The sequence below is a fragment of the Hyla sarda genome, chromosome 2 (genome assembly GCF_029499605.1).
Source record: "Hyla sarda isolate aHylSar1 chromosome 2, aHylSar1.hap1, whole genome shotgun sequence".
Lineage (NCBI taxonomy): Eukaryota > Metazoa > Chordata > Amphibia > Anura > Hylidae > Hyla > Hyla sarda.
The window spans coordinates 12,603,505-12,628,504 of record NC_079190.1 but is presented as its reverse complement, the minus strand read 5'-3'; the positions used below and the strand labels follow the sequence as shown (position 1 = coordinate 12,628,504).

General features: G+C 43.3%; 1 protein-coding gene across 5 annotated transcripts in view; it reads left to right on the top strand.

The window, feature by feature from the left end:
* EMSY (EMSY transcriptional repressor, BRCA2 interacting) overlaps positions 1-25,000 on the top strand; it is a 56,089-nt gene that overhangs the window by 30,297 nt on the left and 792 nt on the right. For 4 of the 5 annotated variants that reach the window (XM_056561174.1, XM_056561172.1, XM_056561173.1 and 1 more), the window contains exons 15-18: positions 269-421; positions 11,999-12,231; positions 15,235-15,768; positions 22,459-22,995. In XM_056561174.1, the coding sequence (XP_056417149.1) occupies positions 269-421; positions 11,999-12,231; positions 15,235-15,768; positions 22,459-22,995 (1,457 nt within the window). The remainder of the gene's footprint in view (positions 1-268; positions 422-11,998; positions 12,232-15,234; positions 15,769-22,458; positions 22,996-25,000) is intronic. The other variant, XM_056561175.1, reaches the window with a different exon arrangement.

Here is a 25,000-nt window from a genome sequence, read left to right as displayed (position 1 = left end):
AGCTGTTGCAAAACTACAACTCCCAGCATGCCCGGACAGCCGTTGGCTGTCCGGGCATGCTGGGAGTTGTAGTTTTGCAACAGCTGGAGGCACCCCTGGTTGGGAAACACTGTTTTAGTCTACAGTGCAACATTCCTGGAGTTGTAGGATTGGTTGGATAAATTCCAGCCATTGCATTGCCGGTATTTTTAATACAAAAATACCAGCCAGGTGGCAACCCTAGCTCCGACATTGGCTTCTGTCTCTAATTGCCCATTTTATTCTTTAGTGAAAGACAAAGCGGATTTTAAGCCCCGCAGGCCGACTATTGACCTCAGTCAGATGGCTGTTCCTATCCAGATGGCCCCTGATAAACACCAGACTGAAAGGTCTTCCATTGCTGTGGTGGAATCAGAATTGGTTGCAGAATACATATCTACAGGTAGGGGGCGCAGTCAATTATTCTAAGATCCTAATAATAAGGGGCGAGCAGTCCTGTGACCACTGCTGTGATTGTCAGCTAGGAACACTTAAAGGGGTATTCTATGAAAAAAAAAACATTCTTTTTTCATATCAACTGGCTCCAGAAAGTTAAAACAAATTTGTAAATGACTTCTATAAAAAAAAAAATAATAATAATAATCTTAATCCTTCCAGTACTTATCAGCTGCTGAAGTTGAGTTGTTCTTTTCTGTCTGACCACAGGCCTCTCTGCTGACACCTCTGTCCATGTCAGGAACTGTCCAGAGCAAGAGAAAATCCCCATAGCAAACCTCTCCTGCTCTGGACAGTTCCTGATACAGACAGAGGTGTCAGCAGAGAGCACTGTGGTCAGACTGAAAAGAACAACTCAACTTCAGCAGCTGATAAGTACTGGAAGGATTAAGATTTTTTTTTTTTTTTTTTTAAATAGTAGTCATTTACAAATCTGTTTAACTTTCTGGAGCCAGCTGATATGGAAAAATGTTTTTTTTTTTTTTTTTTCATTGAATACCCCTTTAAAACCCATGCCTAGGTGCATAGAACACTACAACCCCCAACAGGAACTGACTGCCGGACCTCACCGTAATATAGTTCTATTGTACTTTACATAGAGCACTACAACCCCCAACGCAACCTGGCCAAAATACGTAGAACACTACAACCACTTACTTGACCATAATACAATTCAGTTATACATAAAACACTTCAACCCTCAACATTACTCAACCACTATACCTAATATTAATACAGTTCTGTTATACTCTACATAAAACACTACAACCCCCAACATTACTCAACCGCTATACTTAATATTAATAGTTCAGTTATACTCTATAGAGAAAACTACAACCCCCAACATTACTCAACCACTATACTTAATAATATTAATACAGTCCTGTTATACTCTACATAAAACACTACAACCCCCAACATTACTCAACCGCTATACTTAATATTAATAGTTCAGTTATACTCTATAGAGAAAACTACAACCACTATACTTAATAATATGAATACAGTTCTGTTATACTCTATAGAACACTACAACCCCCAACATTACTCAACCGCTATACCTCATATTAACAGTTCTGTTATACTCTATATAGAACACTACAACCCCCAACATTACTCAACCGCTATACTTAATATTAATACAGTTCTGTTATACTCTATAGAACACTACAACCCCCGACATAACCTGACTGCGAGACCTGACCATGATACAATTCTTTTATACTCTATACATAAAATACTACAACCCCCAACATGGTCCAACCATAAAATAATTCTATTTATACTCCACACATAGAACACTACAAGCCCCAACGTAGCCAACCACTAGACATGACCATAACACAGTTCTAGTATTCTCTCTACATAAAATACTACAACCCCCAACATATCCCCACCATGATATGACCGTAATACAATTCTGGTTACATTCTGCAAATAGAACACTACAACCCCCAACATGACCGCCCACTGGACAGAACTATAATTTGTTTCTCTTATGCTTTGTAGCGGAGATTTATCATTGCCTTCCTGATGTTTTATTGGCTGTAACTTTTGGCGCAACATTTTTGCACACTAATTTTTTACGCAAAAAATTTTGTGCAATTTTAAAATAAACACTTTCTGCAAAACTGACTGAAATGCAGTGAATCGTTATTGACATTGCAGCAGAAGTGTTTAACCCCTTAACGACGCAGGACGTAAATGTACGCCTAATGTGAGCTGGTACTTAACGAACCAAGACGTACATTTACGTCCTAAGAATAACCGCGAGCATCGGAGCGATGCTCGGATCATGCGCGGCAGGTCCCGGCTGGTGACCGCAGGGACTGCAGCCATGGATCCCGCGGATGTCCACATTAACCCCTCAGATACAGCATCGCGGCCACTAAAATGGATGATCTGATTGCCCGCAGCGCTGCCGCGGCGATCCGATCATCCAGCACTGCAGAAGGAGGTCCCCTCACCTGGCTCCGCTGCCTTCCCGCAAACCAGAGCAGAAGATGATCGATAACCCTGATCAGTACTGTGTCCTATACATAGCACTGCACAGTATTAGCAATCAAGTGATTGCTATAAATTGTCCTCTATGGGGACTATTAAAGTTAAAAATAAAAGTAAAAAAGTTAAAAAAATTGAAAAAACCCCTCCCCCAATAAAAACCTAAATTGGCCAGTTTTCCCTATTTCACCCCCAGAAAGTGTTAAAAAAATATTTTATATGCATATTTGGTATCGCCGCGTACGTAAATATTTGAACTAATAAATTAAAATGTTAATGATACCGTACGGTGAACGTGAACAATAAAAAAAAAATAAAGTCCCAAATTTTTTTTTTATAACATTTTTATTCCAATTTTTTTTTTTATAAAAAATGGATTAAAAGTTTTAAATAAATAAATATGGTATCAATAAAGTACAGATCACGGCGCAAAAAATGAGCCCTCATCCCACCGCTTATACGGAAAAATGAAAAAGTTATAGATCCTCAAAATAAGGGGATTTTAAACGTGCTAATTTGGTTAAAAAGTTTACGATTTTTTTTTTAAGCGCAACAGTAATAGAAAAGTATATTATCATGGGTATCATTTTAATCGTATTGACCCAAAGAATAAAGAACACATGTCATTTTTATCGTAAATTGTACGGCGTGAAAACGAAACCTTCCAAAATTTGCAAAATTGCGGTTTTCTTTTTAATTTCCCCACGCAAATAGTATTTTCTTGGTTGCGCCATACATTTTATGGTTAAGTGAGTGATGGCATTACAACGGACAACTGGTCGCGCAAAAAACAAGCCCTCATACTATTCTGTGGATGAAAATATAAAAGAGTTATGATTTTTTGAAGGCGAGGAGGAAAAAACGAAAACGTAAAAATTAAATTGTCTGAGCCCTTAAGGCCCAAATGGGCTGAGTTCTTAAGGGGTTAAAAAGGCGCAAAAAAAAAAAAAAGTGCGCAAACGTTCAAAAAAGCAAAGCTAAAAAAATACGCAAGTTCATACCATGTCTGCCTTGCCTTAGAAAAGTGTCATCCTACAGCAAATTCTGAGGTGGTTTTTCATTTGTGCACCATTTTTATAAAATTTGGCACATGTAAGCCGAAAAACACAGCGCCAAAAAAAAAATAAAACAAAATAAAGCAGGCGAAATGACTGCACACAGCCACAAATAATAAATCTCTTCCCACATGTAGAGGACTACAACCCCCAACATGGCTAACTAGAAGACATTAAACTAATACAGTTTTGTTATACTCCATACATAAAACACTACAACCCTCAGCATGACCCAACCATAAGTCTGTGTTCTCACTGCCCTCATTGTCATTAAAGGGGTACTCCGCTGCTCATCGTTTGGAACAAACTGTTCCGAACACTGGAGTCGGGAGCTTGTGACGTCATAGCCCAGCCCCCTCAATGCAATGACATCACGCCCCGCCCCCTCAATGCAAGTCTATGGGAGGGGGCGTGACGATGTCACGCCCCCTCCCATAGATTTGCATTCAGGGGGCCGGGTCTGAGGTCCAGAGCTCTGAATCAGGTTTTCATTAAGAATATCTCTGTATTTTGCTTCATTCAGCTTTCCCTCAACCCTGACCAGTCTCCAAATCCCCACAGCATGATCACTGTAGGGATGGGTATTGGGCAGGTGATGGGCAGTACCTGATTTCCTCCAGACATGATGCTGCCCCCACCATGATCACTGTAGGGATGGTATTGGGCAGGTGATGGGCAGTGCCTGGTTTCCTCCAGACATGATGCTGCCCCCACCATGATCACTGTAGGGATGGTATTGGGGAGGTGATGGGCAGTACCTGGTCTCCTCCAGACATGATGCTGCCCCCACCATGATCACTGTAGGGATGGTATTGGGCAGGTGATGGGTAGTGCCTGGTTTCCCCCAGACATGATGCTGCCCCCACCATGATCACTGTAGGGATGGTATTGGGCAGGTGATGGGCAGTGCCTGGTTTCCCCCAGACATGATGCTGCCCCCACCATGATCACTGTAGGGATGGTATTGGGTAGGTGATGGGCAGTGCCTGGTTTCCCCCAGACATGATGCTGCCCCCACCATGATCACTGTAGGGATGGTATTGGGCAGGTGATGGGCAGTGCCTGGTTTCCCCCCAGACATGATGCTGCCCCCACCATGATCACTGTAGAGATGGTATGGGGCAGGTGATGGGCAGTGCCTGGTTTCCCCCAGACATGATTCTGCCCCCACCATGATCACTGTAGGGATGGTATTGGGCAGGTGATGGGCAGTACCTGGTTTCCCCCAGACATGATGCTGCCCCCACCATGATCACTGTAGGGATGGTATTGGGCAGGTGATGGGCAGTGCCTGGTTTCCTCCAGACATGACGCTTAGAACTGAGGCCAGAAAGTTCAATCTTGGTTTCCTCAGACCAGAGAATCTTGTTCCTCATGGTCTGATCTTTAGATCCTTCTCTGTAATCTCCAAGGGTCTTAAATGTGTTATTACTGTGGAGGCTTCTTTTGGCCATACAACCCAGATTTTGGAGGCTGCAGTGATGGTTCTGGACCTTCTAGAAGTTTCTCCCATCTGCTCACAGGATCTTCAGAGCTCGGCCAGAGGGACCATTGAGTTTTTGCTCCCCTTTCTTACCCAATAACTTAGTTTTGTGGGGTGGCAGCTCTAGGAAGAGTCTTGGTTTTTTTTCTTCTTCCATATAAGAATTATGAAGCCCCCCTTCTCCAGATCTATTTCCTCCATTCAATTTGGTCTCTGAGCTCTACAGGCAGTTCTTTCTACCTCATATCTTGTTTTTTTGCTCTGAAATACATTGTCAGCTGTCAGACCTTTATATAGACAGGGCTGTGTCCTCCCAAAGAGTTCATCAAGACAAATGGAAGGATAAATATCACAGGTCATAGTGAAGGGTCTGAATACTTGTGTCCAAGTGAAATTATTTTTGTTTCTTTTTAAAAATATGCAAATATTTCTATAACTCTGTTTTCACTTTATTATGGGTCACTGAGGGCAAAATGATGGGGAAACTGATTTTTTGTTTTAGCACAAGGAGCAAGATAATATATAAAATTAAAAGGGTCTGAAGACTTTGTATCCTGTGCCTGATGCAGAGAATCCTCCAGAGCAGAGACAGGAGCTGCTACATGGAGGCGAATACAAACAAGATTCATATCGGGGAATCTGCAAACTGGACAAATCCTTATAAGAGAAAGTAGATAGATTGTCCATAATATAATGCGTGTACAGAGTGACTCCACCAGCAGAATAGTGAGTACAGCTCTGGAGTATAATACAGGATATAACTCAGGATCAGTACAGGATAAGTAATGTCATGTATGTGCACAGTGACCTCACCAGCAGAATAGTGAGTACAGCTCTGGAGTATAATGCAGGATATAACTCAGGATCAGTACAGGATAAGTAATGTAATGTATGTACACAGTGACCTCACCAGCAGAATAGTGAGTACAGCTCTGGAGTATAATACAGGATATAACTCAGGATCAGTACAGGATAAGTAATGTAATGTATATACACAGTGACCCCACCAGCAGAATAGTGAGTACAGCTCTGGAGTATAATACAGGATATAACTCAGGATCAGTACAGGATAAGTAATGTATGTACCCAGTGATCTCACCAGCAGAATAGTGAGTGCAGCTCTGGAGTATAATACTGGATATAACTCAGGATAAGTAATGTAATGTATGTACACAGTGACCCCACCAGCAGAATAGTGAGTACAGCTCTGGAGTATAATACAGGATATAACTCAGGATCAGTACAGGATAAGTAATGTAATGTATGTACACAGTGACCTCACCAGCAGAATAGAGAGTACAGCTCTGGAGTACAATACAGGATATAACTCAGGATCAGTACAGGATAAGTAATGTAATGTATGTACACAGTGACCCCACCAGCAGAATAGTGAGTACAGCTCTGGAGTATAATACAGGATATAACTCAGGATCAGTACAGGATAAGTAATGTAATGTGTGTACACAGTGACCTCACCAGCAGAATAGTGAGTACAGCTCTGGAGTATTATACAGGATATAACTCAGGATCAGTACAGGATAAGTAATGTATGTACACAGTGACCCCACCAGCAGAATAGTGAGTACAGCTCTGGAGTACAATATAAAGTAATATAGAGATGTGTTCAAGCCTCTATATAGATTAGTACAGGACTCCTTGACATTAACCAGGATAACTCTGATTCCAGAATACACAGGGGGGGATCTTAATATAACGGGGTTATCAGATGAATTCTCTTTAGTGCTATGAGACGGACGTTCCTGTAATCTCGTACTGTGACCTCACACTGTGCCCATTCCTGTCGTCTCTCCTCACCTAAATGTTTATCCTTATAACTGGAAACACATTTAAAAAATTACTAATGTCACCTTATTTGCTATTTAGGTTAATGGAGCAGATAATGACCCTGATTTACTGAGCGTTTTTTGTAGTTTTCCTTCTGGGTTTTTTCCCTACAGATTATTTTTCTACGGTATTTACTTACGTTTTCTTATATTTTGCTTCTTTTACACAGGTCGCGGTTTCCTCAGGTCAAATCCACCACGTTTTCTGTGGAAACCTTAGTAAATACTTTGGGATTGTTTGATAATGTCGGGGACATGTCTCCTTTTTGGTGACCACGCCCCCTTTCATGCCGGCCATGCCTCCTTTAGGAGTAAAATAGAGAGGGGGTTTGGTTTTTACAATTTTTGGCTCAAATTCTGCAGAAGACAAAATTTGTGGCACAATGTGCCAAATTCTGGCGCACAGCCCGACCAAAACAAGTAAGGTTTACAATAATCAGGGCCCATGTATTTTTTTTAAAAATTTTTTAAAGATTTATTTATTTAAAGTAGTCGCCAAGTTTCCAATGGAATACTTATTTTATTTTTTTTATTTTTTTTTTTAAATCAACTGGTGCCAGAAAGTTAAAACAGATTTGTAAATTACTTCTATTTAAAAATCTTAATCCTTCCAGTACTTATCAGCTGCTGTATGCTCTAGAGGAAGTTGTGTAGACCTTTTCTGTCTGTCCACAGTGCTCTCTGCTGACACCTCTGTCCATGTCAGGAACTGTCCAGAGCTGGAGAAAATCCCCATAGCAAACCTCTCCTGCTCGGGACAGTTCCCGACATGGACAGAGGTGGCAGCAAAGAGCACTGTGGTCAGACTGGAAAGAACTACACAACTTCCTCTAGAGCATACAGCAGCTGATAAGTACTGGACGGATTAAGATTTTTAAATAGAAGTCATTTACAAATCTGATTAACTTTTTGGCACCAGTTGATTTAAAAAAAAAAAAAAAAAGTTTTCCACCGGAGTACCCCTTTAACCCCTTAAGGACTCAGGGTTTTTCTGTTTTTGCACTTTCGTTTTTTCCTCCTTACCTTTTAAAAATCATAACCCTTTCAATTTTCTACCTAAAAATCAATATTATGGCTTATTTTTTGCGCCACCAATTCTACTTTGCAGTGACATCAGTCATTTTGCCCAAAAATTCACGGCAAAATGGAAAAAAAAAATAATTGTGCGACTTTTGGGGGCTTCCGTTTCTACACAGTACATATTTCGGTAAAAATGACACCTTATCATTATTCTGTAGGTCCATACGATTAAAATGATCCCCTACTTATATAGGTTTGATTTTGTCGCACTTCTGGAAAAAATCATAACTACATGCAGGAACATGTATATGTTTAAAATTCTCATCTTCTGACCCCTGTAACTTTTTTTTTATTTTTCCACGCATGGGGCGGTATGAGGACTCATTTTTTGCGCCGTGATCTGAAGTTTTTATCAGTACGATTCTTGTTTTGATCGGACTTTTTGACCTAAAAAGTGACCAAAAATAAGCTTTTTTGGACTTTGGAATTTTTTTGCGCGTACGCCATTGACCGTGCGGCTTAATTAACGATATGTTATTATAGTTCGGACATTTACGCACGCGGTGATACCACATATGTTTATTATTTATTTACACTTTTATTTTTTATGGGAAAAGGGGGGTGATTCAAACTTTTATTAGGGAAGGGGTTAAATGACCTTTATTAACACTTTTTTTTAATCTCCTATGCTGATCACTGGCGTGTATTAACACGCCTGTGATCAGTGTTATCGTCGCTTGACTGCTCCTACCTGGATCTCAGGCACGGAGCAGTGATTTGTCGATCGGACACCAAGGAGGCAGGTAAGGGCCCTCCCGGTGTCCTGTAAGCTGTTCGGGACGCCGCGATTTCACCACGGCTGTCCCGAACAGTTAAACAGATTTGTAAATTACTTCTATTGAAAAATCTTAATCCTTCCAGTAGTTATTAGCTTCTGAAGTTTTCTGTCTAACTGCTCAATGATGATGTCACGTCCCGGGAGCTGTGCATGATGGGAGAATATCCCCATAGGAACTGCACAGCTCCCAGGACGTGAGTCATCAGAGAGCAGTTAGACAGAAAACAACAACTCTGAAGCTAATAACTATTGGAAGGATTAAGATTTTTTTTAATAGAAGTAATTTACAAATCTGTTTAACTTTCCGGAGCCAGTTGATATATAAAAAAAAAGTTTTGGCCTGGAATACCCCTTTAATACAGGGCATCACCGCGATCGGTGATGTCCTGTATTAGCCGCGGGTCCCGGCCGTTGATAGCCGCCGGGACCGACCTGATATGACGCGGGGACAGAGGAGGACGTAAATATACGTCCTGCGTCGTTAAGGAGTTAAGAAATCCTATTGCTGGCGCGACGCCTCCTTCAGGTCATTGCTCGGAGGTGGAAGTCTACGGACCCTCCCACTCTTGAGGAATGGTTTGTGGAGATTGCTTATACTCGACACATGGAAGAATTAATGACTATACTTCCGACTGATGCCGCTCCCGTGGTCGCTGTTTTGCTCCTCCCACAGATATGGCGCCCTAAGATTGCTTCCCTATACTTGGGTGGCTGTGTTGTCCATTCACATTCACCTTCCTTTGTTCTATGGTGGCATACGTCCCGTCGGTTCTCTTCCTCAATGGTTGTTCTTCCCTTTGTTTTCTGTCTATGACTCCCCCTGGTCTTTATCCTTTATGTTTTATGTTTCCTTTCTCTTCCTTGCAGTTTGTCCTCTATTATGGATTTGTGCTTTTGACAATGTGTTTTGAGTCTTTCTTTGCGCTCCGAGTGGTATGGACAAGCTCCCTGCCCCTTCCTCCAAGCTCCTTTCCTCTCTGACTTCCTTGCTTATAGCTCTGGGTGCCCTTCGGATCTGGCTTACCTGCCTTGTTACTCTTCTCCCTGCTGCCGCTGCTTACCGTATATACTAGAGTATAAGCAGAGTTTTTCAGCACAATTTTTCATGCTGAAATCACCCCCCCCCGTCGACCACGGTTTTAGGTGCGGGGAAAAAGGGCATACGAGGCAAAAATGAGCCGACCAGACCAAACGTTTCACTGCAGTCGGCTCATTGAAATGAATTATATATATATATGCGCTCCCGTATGGAGGAAAACGTAATGGGAACCAGCCTTAGTCGTTCCGGGCTGTACATCTTCTCCACTACAGGCCGGCCCCGAACTAGTGACTCTGCATTGATGCCACCGAGCAGGGACGTCTGCTGTGCACGGACATCCCTGCGCGTTGTCGTCAACGCAACGTCACTAGTCCGTGGCCGGCCCGGAGTGGAGAAGATGTACAGCCCGGAACGACTAACTCTCCCCACCGGACGTTCCCTGCAGCATAGATGGCCAAAGATGGATGGCCCTGACAAAGGGGGGGGTCTGGATGATGACGAAGGAATTGACGGGCAGCGTTGATGAAGGTGGGGGGGGGGGATGATGACTATGACGGGGGGTGATGATGACAGGGGGGGGTGACGATGACGGGGGGGAATGATGTATTTCCCACCCTAGGCCTATAGTCGAGTCAATAACTTTTTTTTTTTTTTTTTTTTTTTTTTTTTTTTTTTTTCCTGGGTTTTTGCGGTGAAATTGCTGGCCTCGGCTTATATTCAGAACGGCTAATACTCTCTAATATATACTAGGGGTGTGAATCGCCAAGAATTTGGCGATTCGATTCGAATCGCGATACCAGTGTGGCGATTTGATATATCCCGATATATCGCGATACCGTCTAGGTGACGATACATCGCAATATATCCCGATTCTGATTAAAAAACAATGTCTTTTACGCTTTTATTAAAACTTTATTTTTATTTTTTTTTTGGTACACTTTATTAGTCTTTTAGGAATCATTAGATTCCTCAGACAGATGAATAGAGTTCTATTGAACTCCATTTATCTGCAATCCATTGATAGAGCCTGGTCCAGCCAGGATCTATCAATGACAGAGCCACGGAGAGCATACACATCTCCCTTTAGACGCCGCTGTCAGCTTTGACAGCGGCGATCTAAAGGGTTAATAGCCAGCCGCGGCGATCGCCGCATGCTGGCTATTAGCGGCGGCCCCCGGCTACTGAGAACAGCCGGGGGCCGCAGAGTATGGAGCGGGCACGAGTCGGGAGCCCGCTCCATACACACTGCAGAGCACCGCATGCTGGATATTAGCGGCGGTGAAGCATCAGCGGCCCCCGGATACTGAAATCAGCCGGGGGCAGCAGAGTATGGAGCGGGCACGAGCCGGAGCCCGCTCCATACATCCAGAGCGCCGCTGCTGCCGTGTCAGATCCGGCTGACAAAATGTGGAACTTGTATCTCCTGATGCCCGGGACATGCTTTCTGTGCATCAGGAGATACAAATTCCACATCACTAAAGCGATTTTTCACTTGCCGATACTGAATCGATTCAAAATATTTTTGAATCGATTCAGTATCGGCAAGTGAAAAATCGCGATAATCGCGGGAATCGATTTTTTTTCTTACATCCCTAGTATATACGGTACTTTATTCCTCTACTCAGAACGCATTGTGCACCTACTGTACTACCTCCTTATGATTACCATGTTATTGTGTTTTTGTCCCTTTAGGCCTCCCCCGGCCTCTGGACCCTTACTTGTTCATCAGTTGTTTCTTGCACTTTTTGTATGTGTACTGTTGGAGTGTGGAGCTGTGGGGGACCTCTTCTGTCCTTTATTACACAGACAGCCCATTGACGTGTATGCACAAAGTGTAATACTTCATATCACCTGTGGTGGCGCTGCAGAGAAATTTTAACACTCCCTGGTTTTCCGAGAGATTACAGCTGATCGCTGCGGGTCCCAGTCTAGAACATTGTTTTCTAACCAATGTGCCTCCAGCTATTGCAAAACTTCAACTCCCAGCATGCCCGGACAGCCTTTGGCTGTCCGGGCATGCTGGTAGTTGTAGTTTTGCAACAGCTGGAGGCACACTGGTCTAGGTTTTTGGTTTGCATAGACCATTAACAACTCTTTTACAGATCCTCAGCTGAACCAGTTCTCAAATCTCTGGGTTTCTAGTTCCTAACTAGCTTGCTGTCAGTGAATAGAAACCATTCTCATTTACATCTAGGAGTACCTTGGAAAGTCGCACACGCTAACGCTCTTCTTTCCTCCTTCCAGGTAAGACGAGACCCGTGGCTTCCACCACCACCGTAAGTTCTGGAGACGTTCCTCTCACCTCGCTCCTCCAGGTCAGCCACCCGTCGCAGCACCACCACCACCTGCAGACGTCGCAGTCCTCTCGTACTCTGCTGCAGCACATGTCGCAGTCTCAGAGCGCAGCGCAGACGTCGGTGGTGGTAAAATCTCTTCCCACCTCCTCTAGCGGGGCCATCACACACATAATGCATCAGGTATGTTCTGCAGAGCTCGGCCCCACCATCACTGTGTGCCCAACAGCTATAACCCCCCCCATCCCTTCCCTCCCGGTACACAGGAGGGGGCTGAGATTTCAAATGTTCTCACCCACAGACTTCTTCTCTGTTGCCCCCCAATCATTTCCTTCAGAAACCTGATCTCCCTCCCACTCCCTTTTCTACCAGGCTTGTTGCCTCTTCTGTCACCTCCTATCCTTCAGGCTCCCCCTCCCCCCATCTCCTATCCTTCAGCCTCTTCTGTCTCCCCCCCCCCCACCTCCCCTACACCTCCTATCCTTCAGGCTCTTCTGTCCCTCCCCCCCCCCCTCCTATCGTTCAGGCTCTTCTGTCACCCCCCCCCCCCCACCTCCTATCCTTCAGGCTCTTCTGCCCCCCCCCCCCCCACCTCCTATCCTTCAGTCTCTTCTGTCCCCCTCCACCTCCTATCCTTCAGTCTCTTCTGTCTCCCCCCCCCCCCCATCCTTCAGCCTCTTCTGTTCCCCCCCACACCTCCTAACCTTCAGCCTCTTCTGTCTTCCCCCCCCCCCCCATCCTTCAGCCTCTTGTCTAAGCCCCCCCCCCCCCACCTCCTATCCTTCAGGCTCTTCTGCCCCCCCCCACCTCCTATCCTTCAGGCTCCTCAGATCATCAGCCATAGGTGAATCAGGAGACCCCCCCCCCTCACAATAAATCATCAGTGTCGGCTGACGTTGCTCTTATATGTATGGACACCTCTTCTTCTTCTATGCCGAAAGACATGAAAGACACCTGTACAAGGAGAGAGCAGTGATTTGTGTACAGGACGCAGTAACCAGAGGCGTCGGCTCCATAGTCTCTGATGTTGGCTCTGGAGCACAAACAGCTGCTCGCACAAGTCCAATACTCTGTTAGGGATATTGCTAAAACTTACTGTCTTTTTTTTTTTTTTTTCCCCATGATCAACAATTCCAGGACTGAAAAAACTCTGGATTAAACATATTGTTTAATTTACACATCTAAAAGTAGGCAAATCAAAGCAGTCCTGAGAGAGAGACAAAATTCTGCCAGAAAAGAATAGAAATTAAACCAATAGTCCTTTACAGCAGATGGGACCAGATACACACTGGGGGATGTTAGTGCCACAACACATCAGATCCTGACCTCAAGTGGACAATTGTGACCCCAGAAAAATATTTCCTTTTCAGTGTCCTATGTCGACGTGTTTCCTCTACTCCATTAGATGGTGGGGTTCATCAGGGGACAAGATCATAGAAGACAGATGGACCAAAGTAGATGCCATGGCATAATCTAATACATTAAACAACCATGCCAAAAATATCCCTTGTATTATGCCCTGTCATCTGCTTGGGTCCATCTGTCTTGTTATGATCCTGTCTTCCATCCCCTGATAAACCCTGCCATTTCATTGGAGGGGGGGCGGGACGTTGGGATATGACTTTGGGGGGTCACAATTTTCCACTTGGGTAAGAATCGTATTGTTATAGAATGTAACCATTGGAATTGTAACCATTAATTTACACATGTAAAAGATAAAATAAATAACTAAATATATAAATAACTAAATATATAAATAAATAACTTAATAAATTATATATATATAATTTTTTTATTTTTTTTTTATTTTTTTTTTATTTAGTTATTTATTTATATATTTAGTTATTTTATCTTTTACATGTGTAAATTAATGGTTACAATTCCATTAGGCAAAAGGAGACAGAGACTCGGCACTGTTGTAATTTAATCCAGGTATCTCTTAAATGGTAACTCTCATTAAAACAAATTTTTGCTATTGCACTAACTTATGGTAAATAAAAAAAATATTTCTAATATATTTTGTTTTAAAAAATTAAGTTTTATTTGTGCTTAAAAAAAAAAAAAGGAAAAAAAACAAAAAAAAAGGTTGTTTTCCCCCATCTCATACACAGACTTAGGATGAGGCTGGACCCCCCCCCCCCCTCAGCACTCCAGGCTGCACTTCCTGTGTTTGGGCTTTGGTCCAAATTCTTTGTATAAGATGGTGGAAAATGTGCTCTTGAGCTTTTTTAAGCACAAATAAAACAGAGAAAACTTCTTTTTTTTTTTAAACAAAGTATATTAGAAATATTTTTTATTTATCATAAGGAGTGCAATAGCAACATTTTTTTTTTAAGGAGAGTGCCCCTTTAAGTATCTCAGCAAACACCTATGATACTCCATACTGTGCTCAACCCCGTGCAGAGATCAATGCATAACACATGTAGATACAGCAGAGAAGGGGAGGGGGGGGCACTTACGAGTCGGAGTCTCTTGAAAGGTGCAGACTTAGTATTAAGGTAATTGCTTAAGCGAAGCTGCGGATCTCGGCGTCCGGCGTTATAGATATGTAATTGCACCTTTAATAAAGACAAAGTCTGCACCTATCAAGAGACTCCGACTCGTAAGTCCCCCCCCCCCCCTCTGCTGTATCTAAATTTAATTAAAAGTTACATTTAAAGGGGTTGTCCAGGAAATAACATATATATAAATCAACTGGCTCCAGAAAATTAAGCAGATTTGTAAATTACTTCTATTTAAAAAAATCTTAATCCTTTCAGTACTTATGAGCTGATGAAGTTGAGTTGTTCTTTTCTGTCTAAGTGCTCTCTGATGACACCTGTCTCGGGAACTGTCCAGAGTAGAAGCAAATCCCCATAACAAACCTCTTCTGCTCTGTGCAGTTCCTGATACAAGCAGAGATGTCAGCAGAGAGCACTGTTGCCAGACAGAAAAGAACAACTCAACTTCAGCAGCTGATAATTATTGGAAGGATTAAGATTTTTTAATAGAAGAAATTTACTAATCTGTTAAACTTTCCAGAGCCAGTTGATATATATATATAAAAAAAAAAGTTTTTGCCTGGGATATCCCTTATTAATACAGAGTTGTTCAGTCCTGTGATAGTGTACTGTTTACCTGCTACGATAACGTGATATTTTTCCACGATCCCTTATAACTTTGCTGACGCTTTATATCGTCCCGCAGGCATTGAGCAGCCACACCGCGTTCAAGAGAACAGAAGAGACTGTGACGGAAGAAGGGGAAGTGGAAGAAATGGACACGCTGGATCCCCAGACCGGACTCTTCTACAGATCCGCCTTGGCTCAGAGGCAGCAGAAACAAATCCACCTGCACCAGGAGGGGGCGCACCTCCAAGTGAAGACGGTCCAGTCCCTGCAGACCAAGCAGAAGCAGATCATCCAGCTCCAGCCGGAGCAGATCCAGCATAAGATCCAGCAGACGGCCCAGCTGTCCATCCGACAGCAGAAGATCACCCCCCTACAGCAGGAGCACATCCAGCAGCACACGCAGCGCCACATGCTGGTCAAAGAGAGGCATATCCCATCGCTGGTATCTCAGCCCCAACAGACTGTAGTGCAGGTGCTGGCCGTAAAGACAACCCAGCAGCTGCCGAAACTACAGCAGGTCGCAGGTCAACAGAAGATCTACATGCAGTCGCAGCTCTCCCAGACCCCGATGCAGATCCCAGTGTCATCAGAGAAGCAGATGGTCAGCCAGGTAATCCCCCCGAGAGAAGTCATTTGTAATATCTGTAAGGGTGGTATCCCTACAGCGCCCCCGCAGGGGAAATAAGGGAATACACAGTTACTTTTAAAATCGAAGGGTTGTCTGTGTAATGCACGAATGTTTTGGGAACTTAATAGTGTGAAGCACTGGTGGAGTCCCTATGTCTATATAACTACAGTGAGTACAGCTCTGGGGTATAATACAGGATATAACTCAGGATCCGTACAGGATAAGTAATGTAATGTATATACACGGTGACCTCACCAGCAGAATAGTGAGTACAGCTCTGGAGTATAATACAGGATATAACTCAGGATCAGTACAGGATAAGTAATGTAATGTATGTACACAGTGATCTCACCAGCAGAATAGTGAGTACAGCTCTGGAGTATAATACAGGATATAACTCAGGATCAGTACAGGATAAGTAATGTAATGTATGTACACAGTGACCTCACCAGCAGAATAGTGAGTACAGCTCTGGAGTATAATACAGGATATAACTCAGGATCAGTACAGGATAAGTAATGTAATGTATGTACATAGTGACCTTCACCAGCAGAATAGTGAGTACAGCTCTGGGGTATAATACAGGATATAAATCGAGATTTTCCTAGCTTGTGACGGAAAATATAAGTTATATGAAGACAGGAGGCGAGTATCTTATGCATTAATCTTTCTTTCTTTAATGCTCATAGCAGAAACATCATGCAATTTTTTCAAAACAAAAAACTACAATTCCCAGCAGTCCCCTGTACACTCCTCCCCTCCTAGCCTGACTGGCTGCTATAAAAGGGGGCTGCTTGTAGATCCTCTTCCTCTTTCTTTATGCGAATTTCTTGAACGGCAACCGAACCATCGAACACCGGAACCGTGCCGCTTGGACCCTTCCGAACCGCCGGCCAACAGGACCGCAAAACTGTTAATGAACAATGTCGACAGAAAACATCAGTCTTCTACAATACCAGGACGTCTTCACCGTCTCCGTTCAATACCCTGGAAAGACAACAAACAGTATAATAGGGTTGGGTCGGGAGGGAAGATACTTGCCTCCTGTCTTCATATAACTTATATTTTCCGTCACAAGCTAGGAAAATCTCGATTTATATATCAGACAGGAGGCTCATATCTTATGCAAGTTTAAAGCTAACTTCGAATAAAAGAAGACAAAACATAACAGTTAAAGAACAGATACCGACACATGTTCTTCTGGCCTGAAATAGAAATGGCGAAAAGTCGTCTCCGACGACCAATCAGCCGCCAACAAGAGGTCTGACAAAGAACCTCCTGAAGTAACCACTTTCGTGGCCATTGCTCCTCTAGACGAGTGAGCACCGAATAGGGAAATATCAATCCCTGCTAATTCCATGGCTGATCTCACCCACCTGGCCAAAGTGGTCGAGGAAACCGGTAGGTGCGGCTGCACGTAAGATATTAACAATTGGCTATGATTAAGCGACCGTACCGACGCTGTCCGAGTCTCGTACATCTGGAGACAGCGCACCACACAAAGTTTGGGGTGCGACGGAAAAAAGGGATAGAATACTGATTGCAAACCCGTTTTGGTTCGTCGAACCACGGAAAAGCGTACTCCCTCAGGTGAGAATTGACGCCTAGAGATGTCAAGAGCTCTAACGTCCGATACTCTTTTAATGGAAACAAGACATAATAATGTAGTCAACTTAAAAGACAGGAGTTTCAATGACAATATCTCGTTGTCTTCCCAAGAGGAAAACGTATCCAACACCCGGGAGACATCCCAAGTAGAATGGTACCTAGGACGAGGAGGACGTTTAAATTTAACTCCCCTGAGGAGATGACACACTAACGGATGTTTACCAACCGGTAACGAGTCCACCGGGCAATGATATGCCGAGATGGCGGATCTGTACACATTTAGAGAACTATAAGATTTTCCTATCTCAAAAGAATCCGCCAGGTAGTTCACTATGACTGGAACAGGTGCTTGAGTGGGATCAACTTGTCGTTGATCACACCAACGAACCCACAAGGCCCATGCAGATCGATACGCCGATCTAGTCCCGGGGGCCCAGGCCAAGGCGAGGAGATCTCTAGCTGATTGTGAAAGTTCGCCACCTGGGTCTGGCACCCCGAAACCAACCACGCTAGGAGCGTGAGATTGCCCTCCAGAACCAGAGGGTGAAGACCCTTGGCTGGATTCGTTAGGAGACGAGGTGAGTGCGGAATTAATCTGGGATAGTCCATTGACATCCCCAACAGGAGAGGAAACCACGGTTGCGTCGGCCACCATGGAGTGAGCAGAAGCACCGTCGCTTTCTGAGTCGCAACTTGAAGAAGGACTCTGATAATCAGAGGGAACGGAGGGAATGCATAATGTGTCCCTGTCGCCCACTTCTGGCGGAGTGCGTCCACTGCAGACGCTTCCGGGTCCGGCCTCCAACTGTAAAATCGGGGTAACTGACAGTTGAGGCGTGAAGCAAAGAGGTCCGTATGTAATGGGCCCCATAATTCTTGGAGCGCCAGGAAAACCGACCCATCCAGGGTGCAATCGCTGGAGTCGATCAAGTAGCGAGAATTCCAGTCCGCCACCTCGTTGGCGACCCCTGGAAGATATTCCGCTATAGGAAAGATATTCCGCTATAGGAAAGATATTCCGGGACAGACAGAAATGCCAAAAGTCGGACGCAATGTCCGTCAAAATTCTGGATCTCGTGCCTCCCAGGCGGTTGACATATTGTACTGCCGCCACGTTGTCCATGCGTAATAATACGCAACAATTGGACCTCTGTCTCAGGAAGCTCCTGATAGCGAAAAACGCTGCCAGGAGTTCCAGAGCGTTGATATGGAGAAGAGATTCCTCTTCTGACCATATCCCTCCGGTGGAGTCTTGCCCGCAACGAGCTCCCCAGCCTTGGCGACTCGCATCGGATTCTATGATCACATCCGGACAGGAGTTGAATATCGTCCTGCCGTTCCATTCTACGGCATGACGCAACCACCAATGCAACTCAGACACCGATTCGGGACATAGTGTTACCTCGTCGGCGTACCGTAAACCCTGCCGGAGATGCAGGGTTTTGAGGCGTTGGAGTGCTCGATAATGGAGTGGAGCTGGGAAAATCGCCTGAATGGAAGCCGACAGTAAGCCGACTATCCGTGCGATCAGCCTCAAAGAAGTTTGACCCTTGCGAATCAGAGCCAGTTTTGATGTTGGTAGACGTAAAACGGCTAGTTGGGTGTCCACTAGAAAACCCAAAAATTCCATCTCTTGGGCCGGATGTAGCACCGACTTCTTGTGGTTGATGAGGAATCCTAATTCCTCTAACAGAGCCACTGTCCACTGCTTGTGTAGCAGAGCTTGAGACCTGGACCGTGCCATGATCAGTAGATCTTCCAGATATATTATGAGTCTCACCCCCCCTGCTCCGAAGAGCAGCTACCACGGGTTTCATTAACTTGGTGAAACACCACGGGGCCGACGACAAACCGAATGGAAGGCAAGTGAATTGCCACATTCGGTCTCTCCACAGGAATCTTAGGAATTTCTGTGAGGAAGGGTGCATTGGGACGGTGAGATACGCGTCCTTTAGGTCGATTTTCACTAGCCAGTCTCCTGGCCGCATAAGATCTCTTAATAGATGGATGCCTTCCATCTTGAAGTGACGATATGTCACATGCTGGTTTAGATCTCTTAAGTTTATCACCGGGCGATAGCCGCCGTCTTTCTTCTTGACTAAGAAGAGGTTGCTGACAAAACCTGGAGACTGGGGGTCTACTTCCAGAACAGCCCCTTTTGTCCGAAGTTCTAGTAGTTCCTCGTCTATGAGGGCTACATTTTGAACAGAAAACCGTATTGGTTGTGGAATAACATTTAGAACTGGCACAGACAGGAATTCTACGGTGTATCCCATCACCGTGTTGAGAACCCAGGTGTCTGCCGTAATCGTGGACCAGACGTGGGTAAAATACATTAGCCTGCCCCCCACTAAGGTACTTGGTAGTGAAAGTGGAAGGGTACTCACCAGTTGTCGGGCGTGACCTGGGATAACCACGTCCCCCGCGTCCTCTCCATGGTCGACCCCGGGGGGGGGGGGGGGGGGGAAATGGTGCGGGTTGAGCCACTGGCAAAGCATACGTTTGGTGTACGGGCTGGTATTGTTGTGCCCCTGGTCTATTGTAGGGCCTGAAAGAAGCATTGCGGCCGGCAGATCGGCCTCTGCTTCTGCCGGCCTTGCCAAAAACCTTGACGGGTTGGCCCGCCTTCTTTAGTGAAGATTGGGCCTTGTCAAGGCTTGTGAAGAGGGACACAAATTTGTTGATATTCTTAAGTAAGTCCTCTCCAAACAACATTCCCTCGGCCGAGGGGCCTGGTTCGCTCTCAGCTAAATGTGACAGTTGAGGCTCTAGTTTCATGAGGATTGATCTCCTCCTTTCAATAGAGCAGGTAGTATTTGCACTACCAAGCATACACACGGCCCTTTGGGCCCAGCCTCTTAGTTGCTCCAAGTCGACCGGTTGGGCCGTGGAGGCCGCCTGTTCCGATAAATTTAGAATTTTGGTCAGTGGCCCTAACATATCCAAAATTCTGTCTTGGATGAGCTTAAAAGAACGCTCAATCCCTTTCTTTGCGTATCTACCGGACCGCGTCAGGTATTTGAGCAAGACGGGATCTATTTCCGGCGTTAATGTCACTTTTTTAGCAATAAAAGGTCTAGGGCATTCTGCCCGTAATTTGTTGCGATTGGACCGGTCGATAGCCCTTCTGGTCCAGAACTCTATATACTGAGCGACCTGAGGTAGCGGTGCCCAGTCTCCTGAACGTGGATGCGAAATAGCATCAGGGCTGAAAAATGGCTGCCCTAGTGTATCTAAAATCGCCTCGTTTGGCGTGCTTGTTGTGGCATCATCGAAGTCTGCCATGAGCCCCGCATCTGAGTCCGCAGACTCTGAATTATCATCATCAGCCAAAAGAATTGGATTTAGACCGTCTGGTGGTCTTATGCCTCTTTATTGTCTCCTTGAGGCCCAAGGGTCGTCCTTGTTCAGATTGATGCGGGGCGTGACAGGCCGAGTTGGGTCCTGTCTGGGACATATTATTATCTTCCCCTGTCGGGGAGTCGAGTTGGGCTGACACGTGTTTCCGTTTAGAACGGGCTTTACCCCCTGTAGGTTGGATGCCCGATGTAGTGGCTTGTGGTTTAATAGGCAGAGTAGCTGATGCTAAAGCAGCTTGGACAGATTTGTTAATAAGGTCCTGAAGTTGTGAAGGTGACATAAATTGGGAAGCGTCTAGCTCCATAGTACCACCAGCAGTTCCAGACAATATGGGTACAGGGGTAACAAAATGATTATCTTCAGACATGATAGTATAATAAGCTACAAGTAGCTAGGATATAAATAGCGGTATCTATAGATAAGTCTATGAGGTAACAGACTCTGGGTCTATGCTACCTGTTCACACACTGCTCACAGTAGTATTGACTAGGCAGGTAGAGAAGGAAGCCTACTACAAGATAGCTCGATTAAGCAATGTAGCCACAGGCACACAACAGACCGTACGCGATGCTGGCGCTCCCTCACTCCGTTCGCACAACACTGGCGGCGGGAAGAAGGGGCGTAAACCAGCTACAGGGTTCGCGGCCGTAGTCTCGCGAGACTCCGACCGCAAGCGCTGTGATAGGTCGCGCGGCCTATGAGGTAAGTGAGAGCGTCCGGAGTGCGTCACAAAACCACGCCTCCGACACTCTGAGCCCGCGAAGAGAGGATCGCGGCGGGAAAAACTGGCAAGAAGACGCGCGAAGGCCCCCCCCCCCCCCCCCCCCCCCAAGATGGAGTACGGTAAAGAACAGACTGAGAGAGGGGGGGGGGGAAGGAAAGGAGGAGAGAAGATAAGGACAGTAAATAGGAGCGTGGAGGTGTGTGCGGTAAATGACACACAACCTGCACGCAGATGAAAGCTATATATTATATATATATATATATATATATATATATATATATATATATATATATATATATATATATATATATATATATATATATATAGATAGATGTGAAACCAATAAAACGTACAAAATAACAATATGAAAATCTTATATGAATGACCATATACAATAATGAAATTATATATATGATATTATAAATATGAAAATATATAACGTACAAATACTAGACAATATACTTAACTTGCTGCCAGAGCAGAAAGAAAGAGGAAGAGGATCTACAAGCAGCCCCCTTTTATAGCAGCCAGTCAGGCTAGGAGGGGAGGAGTGTACAGGGGACTGCTGGGAATTGTAGTTTTTTGTTTTGAAAAAATTGCATGATGTTTCTGCTATGAGCATTAAAGAAAGAAAGATTAATGCATAAGATATGAGCCTCCTGTCTGATATATAACTCAGGATCAGTAGAGGATAAGTAATGTAATGTATGTACACAGTGACCTCACCAGCAGAATAGTGAGTACAGCTCTGGAGTATAATACAGGATATAACTCAGGATCAGTACAGGATAAGTAATGTAATGTATGTACACAGTGACCTCACCAGCAGAATAGTGAGTACAGCTCCAGAGTATAATACAGGATATAACTCTGGATCAGTACAGGATAAGTAATGTATATTAGTTGGTGTGCATGCTTTATTTATTTTTTAAATGCCATGTCACTCATACATGATACTTCACCTTCTCCCCCTGGCGCAGCCCATTGTATCACAGGGTTCTGCTGTTACGAAGATCACATTTGAGGGACATCAACCGCCCACTGTTTCGAAAGCAACCATAAGCGAATGTCTACCGAAGCTCACCCCTGCCATGGCCAGTCTCCTCCCTGGGGTGTCAATGGCGGACAAGGCCTCCGTCGCGGATATACTGAAGATGTCCATGATGGAAGCCGATATTGATACGAATGTTGAACCCATGATTGTGGATCCTCCATGTAAAGTAGCCCCTATTATTAAACCCATGCCAGTTTTAACGGAGGCGGCCATACCTCCTCAGGTGCAGAGGTTATCTACACCAAGTGCAGTGACTACAACCAACGTACCGCCACCTCCTAAATGCTTCCCAGCCCCCATTATTACCGCAACCTCTTCCACTGCGCTGCCAGTACCGTTGCCTCCGCCACCTCCACTTACCAGGAAGGTAGATGTCCCTGTGGCCAGTCAGATCATTCAGATCCAGAATATTCCACAGGCTCCAAAGAGAACGGAAGAAATGCCTTCTGAAATCATTATACAGGTAAGTCCCTGCCGCTGTGTTATAGAAAGCCACCATATCTCAGGGCTTAGATGCTATTATAGTTACAGATTGTGCTAGATGCCATACCATGCTGATTTTCCTATAATAAAAATATAACCGCAATTCAACACTTTTACTGCATGCAGTGCAGATGACTACATTATAGTATACAGCAAAAAATGACCGAAACTAGTGAAATGTGGACAAAAGGAAATTTCTTTCTGCTATACAGTAGATGCTCCTATATACATGAATATAACTACTATAATACTGCTCCTATATACAAGAATATAACTACTATAATACTGCCTCCTATATCCAAGAATATAACTACTATTATACTGCTCCTATATACAAGAATATATCTACTATAATACTGCCTCCTATATACAAGAATATAACTACTATAATACTGCCTCCTATATACAAGAATATAAATATTATAATACTGCTCCTATATACAAGAATATAACTACTATAATACTGCCTCCTATATACAAGAATATAACTACTATAATACTGTCCCTATATACAAGAATATAACTACTATAATACTGCTCCTATATACAAGAATATAACTACTATAACACTGCTCCTATATAGAATAGAACTACTAGAATACTGCCTCCTATATACAAGAATATAACTACTATAATACTGCTCCTATATACAAGAATATAACTACTATAATACTGCTCCTATATACAAGAATATAACTACTATAATACTGCCTCCTATATACAAGAATATAACTACTATAATACTGCCTCCTATATACAAGAATATAACTACTATAATACTTCTCCTATATACAAGAATATAACTACTATAATACTGTCTCCTATATACAAGAATATAACTACTATAATACTGTCTCCTATATACAGGAATATAACTACTATAATACTGCTCCTATATACAAGAATATAACTACTATAATACTGCTCCTATATACAAGAATATAACTACTATAATACTGCCCCTATATACAAGAATATATCTACTATAATACTGCTCTTATATACAAGAATATAACTACTATAATACTGCCCCCTATATACAAGAATATAACTACTATAATACTGCTCCTATATACAAGAATATAACTACTATAATACTGCCTCCTATATACAAGAATATAACTACTATAATACTGCCCCCTATATACAAGAATATAACTACTATAATACTGCTCCTATATACAAGAATATAACTACTATAATACTGCCCCCTATATACAAGAATATAACTACTATAATACTGCTCCTATATACAAGAATATAACTACTATAATACTGCTCCTATGTACAAGAATATAACTACTATAATACTGCCCCCTATATATACAAGAATATAACTACTATAATACTGCCCCTATATACAAGAATATAACTACTATAATACTGCCCCTATATACAAGAATATAACTACTATAATACTGCTCCTATAAACAAGAATATAACTACAGTACTAGAATACTGCCTCCTATATACAAGAATATAACTACTATAATACTGCTCCTATATAAAAGAATATAACTACTATAATACTGCTCCTATATACAAGAATATAACTACTATAATACTGCTCCTATATACAAGAATATAACTACTATAATACTGCTCCTATATACAAGAATATAACTACTATAATACTGCCCCTATATACAAGAATATATCTACTATAATACTGCTCCTATGTACAAGAATATAACTACTATAATACTGCCGCCTATATACAAGAATATAACTACTATAATACTGCTCCTATATACAAGAATAGAACTATAATACTGCTCCTATATACAAGAATAGAACTACTATAATACTGCTCCTATATACAAGAATAGAACTACTATAATACTGCTCCTATATACAAGAATAGAACTACTATAATACTGCTCCTATATACAAGAATAGAACTACTATAATACTGCTCCTATATACAAGAATAGAACTACTATAATACTGCTCCTATATACAAGAATAGAACTACTACAATACTG